Here is an 8,974-nt window from a genome sequence, read left to right as displayed (position 1 = left end):
GGGGTTGGTTGGAGGTGCTTCCTTTGCAATCAGCCAGTAAGAGCCCAGGGTTTACTGGATACTATGAGAAATAACAATGATATAGTATATTTTTCACTTTACCTAAGCTCCTCTGTTTCTTCCTGGTCTTGCAGTGCTCACACTTGTGGTTGGGAATCACTGACCTACACAGTGAAAACAGGCCTCGTGCTCTTCACACAAAGCTGGACATGCACTGACTGCTGTCACTGGACTTTTCAACACCAATGAACTGCTGAGAAAAGACACAGCAGCAGGTCAGAATCTCTCTCTCTTCTGTCTGTCTTTATAAACTACTGTTCAATCTTAGTCCAGAACAAAAAAAAAAAAAAGTCTAACAATGACAAAATGTGGTCATTATTTTCCTTTGCACAAAACAAACATTCATCTAGAGGTTCTCTTTGCTCAGCTGTCACCTTTATATTTTAAAGAAATATAAAAAAGCCAGACAGACTTTGATAAGAACACATGGTACTAAACTGGGCACAAAGAAACATAGTTTTGATCAAATAAATACTACTTATGACCAAAATAGATACTCTTAGGATTTGAAAACAGCAGACGTTATGTACATCACATCACTGATGTCTTGACTGAGCGATCCTCCCACATGCTCCACTCTTCTTCTTGCAGAAGCTACATAAGTGGGAAATTGTGCAGGTAAATATCATCACTATTTACTCTTTCTTCATGAAGTCGTCCTCTCTGAGTGCTTTCTGTGGAGCCACAACGATGCAGACACGTTAACAAAAGTACAGCCGGAAACGTGTCCACACCGAGAGGCTGCTGTACAGTTTCTGCCCTACTTCCTCTTCCTGCCCCGGCCTCTCCTGCCCCTGCTGGAGGATGGGCCCGCCCCGGCCGAGCCCAGGGCACCGTCTGACGGGCCAGCCGGGATGTTGATCTGTCCCTCCTGGATTTCACTGCGAGCCTCGGGAGGCAGGTGTTCGATCTGCTGCTGGGTCTCCAAGTAAAACATCACGTCTCTGAGCTGCTCCTGCAGCTCTGTTATCGCCACGTCTTTACGATCTCCTACAGAAAAAACACCAGACAATAAAACAGATGTTCAATACATTGCAGAAGAAAAAGCACAGTCAGTTTACTACAAGTTAAAGAGGATATAACAATTTATTTTTCAGATCGAAGGCAATTCATAGTTTCTGCATCCTACAGTCATGGAAAAAAAAATTAGTCGCCCTTGTTTTCTTCAATTTCTTTTTCATTTTAATGCTTGGTACAAGTAAAGGTATATGTGTTTGGACAAATACAATGATAACAACAAAAATAGCTCATGAGAGTTTAATTTAAGAGCTGATGTCCAGCCATTTTGTATGTTTTTCTTGATACCCAAAATCTGCAAAATCCAGTCATTTGAGGCAGGAAAGACTTTTCCAGCTGATGGAAGAAGACTGTTTTCAAGAGTAGCCCCGTACATGATCTGGTTCATTCGCCCTTCACACAATTGCATTTGCCCTGTTCCAGCCATACTGAAACAACCCCAGATGGTCACTGATCTACCCCCATGTTTTACTGTAGGGGCAAGACAGTCTGGTTTGTAGGCTTCTCAAGGCTTCCTTCTAACCTGTAAGTTGGCTGGAGTGAGCATCAACTGAAAATTGGATTCATCACTGAAGAGAACCTTAGCCCAATCATCAACAGTCCAATCCTTGTGATCCCCAGCAAAGAGTAATCAGGCTTTCCTCTGCCTTTTATTGATATAAGACCTTGTCAATGTCATTATTCGTGAGGTGTGCAGAGAACAGAGGGTGGAACCAGGATTTCTGGAGAATTTCTTGTGTTTGAGCAGTGTAGATCTAAAGCATGTACAAACAGTAAGAACAAACTGGCCTGTAGGAGCAGCAGCTCTGAACACAGCATCACATATTACCACCTCTTAAGTTGATATGTGAGCAAACAGTTACTTATTAACACATCCGGCATTTACAGTGCCACATAATCATTCATCTAAAGTCAGATGTGAGTCCAGCATTTCCTCTCATTTAGCTCTTCTGAAGGTGAGCATTTAATCAGAAAAGTTCCCATCACTGCTCTCTGTCCAACACTCTGCTTTTTTTTTTTTATATGAACAACACTACTGTTTATTACCCATGAACTATGAGCTGTGAGAGAGCCAAAAGCAAAATGTGCTGTTTACTTCTTGTAATGGAAACACACAGATGTTTTAAATGCCAGTCGTATAATTAAATGTGATTAGACATTTCTTATTAACCCACCAGTACCAGAGCAGCATGGTGATTCATTTGGAGTGGAGTTTGTGCAAAACGTATATCTTTCTCTTAGGCTGCTAAATACACCACTTTGTTCACCAGCTAACAGCGTCTGTGTGTCGTTCATTGCTTAGCGGGTCATTTTTCATTTTCTCAGGAAAATTGTGGGCTGCACAGGGAACTAACAATAGCTCACTGTGAGGCTCTGTAAACCTGAGAGCTGCATGTTCAACTGCAACACATCTCACATTGCGACAGTTTTAACAATTTCATTTGACACATTGTCATGATAAAAACATTAATTATAGACACTTTAGAGTATTGTAAAGAAGAATTATTCAGCTACTGATAAGTGTAGAGTTCAGTAAAGTTGTAAACATAATATATTAGCACAAATCCTTCACCTGACACACGTTTAAACTTATATGTATGTAATATACACAACCCTCACTGCTGGCCCTGAAGGTCAACGTCGCCTCACAGCTGTGTCAGCTTCCCGATAAACATTTCAACCCACAAACATTAGAAAAGCTGCTCAAAGAGTGTGGAAACCTAAATACAGAGAGCTAAACATAATATATAGATCTAGATGAGCTAGTGTACCAGTTACAGAGGGCCACTTGGTATAACTAGGCAGTAAAACAAAGTAATATGTGTGTGATTCAGCTTAAGAAGGCTGTGTTCTTATTTATTGTGCATTGTGCTAATCAGCAACACTCAAGATGAGACAACAAGTGGTATACATTTTCAGATCTTGGAGGGAAATGCATCATAGCACAAAAAAACGGAGGCTCCTAAAGCAAGCCATAGCCCTGTACCAGTCATGTCAACTTCCATTCATGTCACTGCAGTCCAGATGCTGTTAGTAAACTGTAGCTTATCTTAGATATATGGGTTATATTATATATATTATGTTTACAGTGCAACACACCAGAAACATCATGAATACATTTACAAGTGTTCGTTTAGCCTGAGTCACGTAATGAGGGAGCTAGCAAGAGTCTAATGTATGAGTGTCACCTAACATCCTCTTACGAAACTCTGACTACAGTCATGTTACTACACATCAACAGGAAAACTGCGGTTGTTGTATGTGGATTCCTTTTGACTCCAGCAGGATAGCAAATGTAACGTGAAGACTGTGTTTGAAACTCATCAAAACAAGTGAAATGGCACAAAGTGTGTGTTCCTTTCACATAAACAAAGAGGACTGTGGGACATTTGTTTGAACATTCCTCATCCTCGGAGCTAAATGCGGAAGTGAAAATACAGGTATGTCTAAGCTGTGGTCCTAAAATTTCCATTCAAACCTCTAACCTGACATTTACGTTGCCCTCAGGTAAAGCAGTGATGAAATCCTTCCTATGCTGAATGTCACTCTGTACACAGGGCAAACGGTGAACTCAGTGTTTCCATAATAAAAAGGTGCAGTTACTTGGGAAAGTTTGGAACTTTTACTGCATTAAACATGATTTATTTTTTTTTGGTTTAATGAGAATTTGTACATGATGGATTTATAGACAGAGACTGCATTTTACTTTGTCCACCTGCTGAAAAACACTTACTGTCTATTAATATGCAACTCCCATTTAGCTGCAGAGTCTAACTACACCCATCTACATCCTCGGCTTCATGCGTGGCAGCAATTTGTTTGTGATTTGCAAATATTACTGTGTAAAGAGGAAGTATTTGTTTGCATTTTCAATAATAAAAAGTACTTGTCTCGCTTCAAGCTTGCATGACCTTTCTTCAACGTGCGTGGAACCACATTTGAACATTTCATTCATTCCTGTTCGCCAATCTTCCACAGCGTTGGCCTGTTGCTCTGGAATCTTTAGTTAGACATTAACTACACTTAGAAATTTGTGTGTGGAGCAATGACTTATACAAAGGAACATACATTTGGAATCAGCAAACGATGAGCAAATGTTGGCTCTGTATCGACTAAAACAAACCTGATTAAATATCTACTTTCCACCTCAGTCTGCTTGTGTTGCACTGTTGCTCTCCTTTACCACAAAATAAAAATGACTGGATCACACCTGTGCAACTGATGAAGTTCAGACACAGCAGATGCAAAAATATGCTAACAAATGTATTATTGGTCCTTTCTCGTATTTGTAAAAAGTAATGTACAAAACATTCAGGTGGCAAGTTCTCATTTTTAGTTGGTAGTGCCTGGTGATTTTACAGGTTAACCCTACAGATTAACAGTTTCTGAACATTGTTTTTGCTCCAGTCATATTTTTCCTCACAGTGGTCTCATTTTTCACTTTAATATAAAGTCCTAGAAACAGCACAACCACTGGAATAAGTAGAGAGAAAGGTCCTCTGTGCAGTATGACATAGATTTACAGCTATAAATCATAAAAAAAGGAAAGTTCAGTTTCTTTGAATATTCACTTTCCAACAACTAAAAACACCAGAATCAATGTGTCCAGCATTTATCATGTGCTCACAAGTGTTAGCAATACTGGAAAAACTGGCTCCAACATACTTTAGATATCTTGAAACCTCCACAAACAGTGTTTTTCACATGACTCTGCACATCAACCCTAGACTGATATTTCATATGCTGAATATATCTGCCAACAACTTACTCTTCTGTGTGTTATATGTGCATCTATTTTATTTATCCAACATGTTTTACTTTTAATTTGTTCCCATCCTATCTGCTCTGTATAAAAATAACCTGCAGTTCAGCTTGAAAAACCTTGAATTTTAGTCACCTGACTGTTTGTTACAGCTGAGTCAGTGATGACTATTGCTTGTGCCGATAAGTGTAGATTTTTTTTATCTTATAAATTAGCTGTTTTTTTTTAATTTTTTACAGAGTGTGGTTAATGCAGATGGGTTGCCTTTGGTTAAATTTTTAACAAACCCATAGAATAATGTGATTTTGATGAAATAGACCGATTTTAGGTTTAGGTTTTCTTAGTTTTTACAGATTCTGACTGATAAATGGAGTCATTCTGTGGATTTTTTTAACATGTCTTTCAAACCTGCCAGCAGGTTTTGGAGTTCTGAGGGCTAAGAAGACAAATTCATGTAAATTCTGGGAGAAAGTTTATGACAGACAGCTTGTCTGTTATCGTTAAAGTGTTCTCAGTGAAATGGTATTTGTACTCGACCAAAAATATTTTGGGAGAAAAGAAGAAGTGCTCTTTAACATCACTGTACATCTTTTGGTGGACTGGTAGCGCTTCTGTATTTCTCATTAAAACAATCCAACTGATCATCCGACTCTGGCCGACCGATGAACAGAATGTTTTCGTTGCCACATTTTTTCTCTGCTGACAAATCAACACCCTTTAAATCAAATCTGCTTGTGAAGCCAGTTTCGTCCAGGTTGTGCTTTCTCCATCATTCCCTGTGATAACAATGTGATACCAGCATGATACTGCATCCACCCCACCTAGTGTGATGTAGAAGGTTTCACTACTGTGCTGTGATGGTTTGTAGAAAATTATTTAAAGCTTCTGGATGATTTAAAAAATTATTTTCTTATATAGGCTTTTTTGCCTTAATTCACACAGGATGGTGAAGAGAGACAGGGAAACATGGGGAGAAGAGTGGGGAAGGACACGCAGCAAATGAGCCGCTGGCTGGACTCGAATCACGGCCGCTGCATCAGGGACTGTAGCCCCTGTACACGGGGTGCTGTCTTTTCCGGTTGAGCTACCAGGGCGCCCAGCTTCTGGATAATTTAGAAACCATTTTGAGACAGCTGTATCACTAACTCTCCCCTTGTCACTCACCGCTCTCCTTTCCTTTGCGTTCCTCCTCTGCGAGCTGTGACTGCAGCTGCATCTGATTGGCTCTCAGACAGTGGTTCATCTCCTGCTCCTCCTTCAGCTCCTGGCTCAGCTTCACCACTCGACTGTTCAACTGAATACACCTGAAACACAGTGGAGCTGCATGTCACCAGCTTCAGAAACAGAAACAGTTTCTGTTTTCAGAAACAACCCCTATAGTCTCTTCAGTGTCGAGCCTTAAAATAAATGACTTAATTTAAAGCTTTCATTTTGCATTCTTGACCATTGTGGCCAACTTGTAATAAACAATAGATTTTCCTTATTTAACTTGTTGTTCGACTTGTCATAGCAGGGAAAGCAACAACATTAATAATGTGAGTCAGCATGCACAAATCTAAGATCAACAAACTGACACACCTAATTAACGGAACTCATTACAGCAGAGTGACATGTGACATGTCAAAGTGTTTGCTGGGAAAAGGATGAATTGTAGCACTACATAACTTAAAACAGAGTATTTACACCCCACTTGCTTCACTTTCCCATCTAATAATCCAGGATGTGTTATCTGGCTGTTTCCTGGAAATGTTTGCATAAATTTGTGAGAAAAACACCTGGGAGGTTTTTGTGGAAATAGTGTGTGCTTGATTGTATCTGTTTATCTGTTTATTGCTCAACTCCTCTTTGAACATGTATTTAGACTTTCTAGTTGTTTTCTTTAGGAATGCTTTTTGAGCTGAATTTAGTGTACCAAAGGTGACATATATATATAAATACAGTATAAAGACAGTAAAGTGTATAATTTCAGAGACAGCAAAAAGTGATACACTAAATTACTGCAGGTGGACTGATGAGTCCACAATATGCGTAATGCCACACCTACTTTTTATCCATGCTTTGCTTTTCTTTGGTTATTTCTCCCAGTCGTTGCTCCAAGTTGTCACAGCGCTCCAGCGTCTCCTTAAATTTTGCCTTCATGTTGTTAATCTGATAGATATACATGTAGACAGGAGTTATACAAGCACAGTTATGATCAAAGAGTCTCGTATCAGCTAATAGACACACTTAAACCTATTCAGAGTCCTTCAGTACCTCCTCGGCCGTTTCCTTCTCCAGATGAACAATCTTGTTCTCCCAGTAAATCCTCTGAGACTCCAGCTGACTCGTCAGCAAGTATGAGTACTGAACACAGGAAGAACTCAATTAGAACCTTTTTACATTGATGTTGCAAACAAAATAACAAAAGTAAAAGCTTACTTCTAGTTGGAGTGCATCAATTTTCTCAGCTTGGCAGGTGTCTCCTTCACATTCATACTGCACCATCTTCCCGTCGGTCTTGCTGGCCACGAGCCGATGCACATAGTTATCTGCATAACAAGCACAGAGAGTTGCTTAACCGATAAGCAGAAAGTCAACAGTCAGCTATTTATGACAACAGGTTCTTTGTGCTAAAGATATATCAGAAACAAATGTCAAACACTTTCTAGTTCCAGTTCCTCAAACCTGAGAATCTTCTTCTCTGTTTTATTTTATTGCGAAAATTTTGAGGTTTTGGACTGCTGGCTGAACAAGACAAGCCAGCTGAGTGCATCACCGTGAGGCTGTTTCACTATTTTCTGACAATTTATAGCAAAACTGGATAAGCAGTTAACCCTCTGAACCACAAAACCTGGGGTTTAAAAGGCCTGCTGCCTTTAAAAAAAAAAAAGATTTGCTAAAATTAAACCATTTCTCAAACAGAAACTGAAAAAACAGAAACGTCAGATTTTTTTCCTCAACAGTTTTGAGCTACTCAGCTGAGACTTGCCATTTTGATAGAAAACCTAAACAAAGCTTAAAATCAGGATATTACATCAAAATCAATATATTGTATGCAAAATTAAAAAATTCTGCCAAAATAATGTTTTCAGACAAAAAATAAATAAATGATGTGCGCTCCTCAGCACAACAGAGAAGCCATTACTGACTCAGCGGTGACCAACAGTCATGTCACAAAAATTTAAAGACTTTTCAGCTGAACTGCAGGCTGTGTTTACACAGAGCAGAGAGGGGACAAGCAAAAAAATGTAAGATGTTAAATATCTATAGTATGTGGAGCCTTAATTTTTTTCCCAATACTTGTAACACTTCTGGGCATTTGGTAAATGTTTAATACGCTCAGAAACTGCTTTGGTTCAAAGGATCAACTAAAAGAATTTTGCAAAAACTCACTATAGTCCAATACTGCTTTAACAAGCATCCCTAAACCCCACATTGTATCCAGCCAGGCTTGATCACCTATGATAGGGAAAATAATCCCAGTTTGCTTTCAGAGATCAGGTTTATGTGGTTCCCCTGTATAGCTCTACAGACTTATTTAGGTTTCTTAATTGAGGTAATAAGGTCAAGAGGTATACTTTATATACAGAAGATTTTTTCCATCAACAGTCTGAAAACTTTAAACTCTTTCTTGCAACTTCATTGCCTCTGTAGCAATTCTACAATTTCTACAATTTCACTAAGCAAACGCTTTTATCCAAAGCGACGTACATCTGAGAGCAGACACAAGCAAGGATCTAGTCAGGAGAAAACAATCTAGATAAGTGCCATGGAACAAATCCAAGTGTGACAGGGTGTTGATGCCAACAGCAGGCTGTGTGGGAGGCAGTAGGATTATTTAGTTCTGTTTTCTTTTGTTTGTTTGTTTTCGGCCTGTCAATTGCAAAGGTGTTCAGTAAGGAGCTGGGCCTTTAGTCTTTTCTTAAAGACTGAGAGGGAGTCAGCAGATTGAACAGAGTTTGGTAACTCGTTCCACCGGCGCGGAACCACAGAGGAAAAGAGTCTAGCTATCGACCTCAGGCCCTGTTGCAGTGGTTGTATCAGGCGGTTTTGGTTGGTTGAGCGGAGTGAGAGAGAGGGAATGTAGATCTGAATGAGAGCGTTTAGGTAGGAGGAAGCTGTTCTCGTTGTGGTTTTGTAATTAAGTGTCAGGGT

At 39.5% G+C, this 8,974-nt stretch overlaps 1 protein-coding gene across 1 annotated transcript; it reads right to left on the bottom strand.

Annotated features, from left to right (window-relative positions):
• Positions 1 to 288: 288 nt before the first annotated feature.
• Positions 289 to 7,392, bottom strand: LOC103373623 (BRCA1-associated protein-like; the record flags this gene model as incomplete). Its single annotated transcript, XM_008303546.1, has 5 exons — positions 289 to 1,050; positions 6,005 to 6,144; positions 6,885 to 6,988; positions 7,094 to 7,183; positions 7,259 to 7,392. Coding segments are annotated over 5 exons (698 nt in total), but the record flags the coding sequence as incomplete, so codon positions are not given.
• Positions 7,393 to 8,974: the final 1,582 nt, after the last annotated feature.

The sequence above is a fragment of the Stegastes partitus genome, unplaced genomic scaffold (assembly GCF_000690725.1).
Source record: "Stegastes partitus isolate 25-593 unplaced genomic scaffold, Stegastes_partitus-1.0.2 Scaffold2031, whole genome shotgun sequence".
Taxonomy (NCBI): domain Eukaryota; kingdom Metazoa; phylum Chordata; class Actinopteri; family Pomacentridae; genus Stegastes; species Stegastes partitus.
Note: the sequence above shows the minus strand (reverse complement) of the source record. Positions and strands in the feature narration are given on the sequence as shown.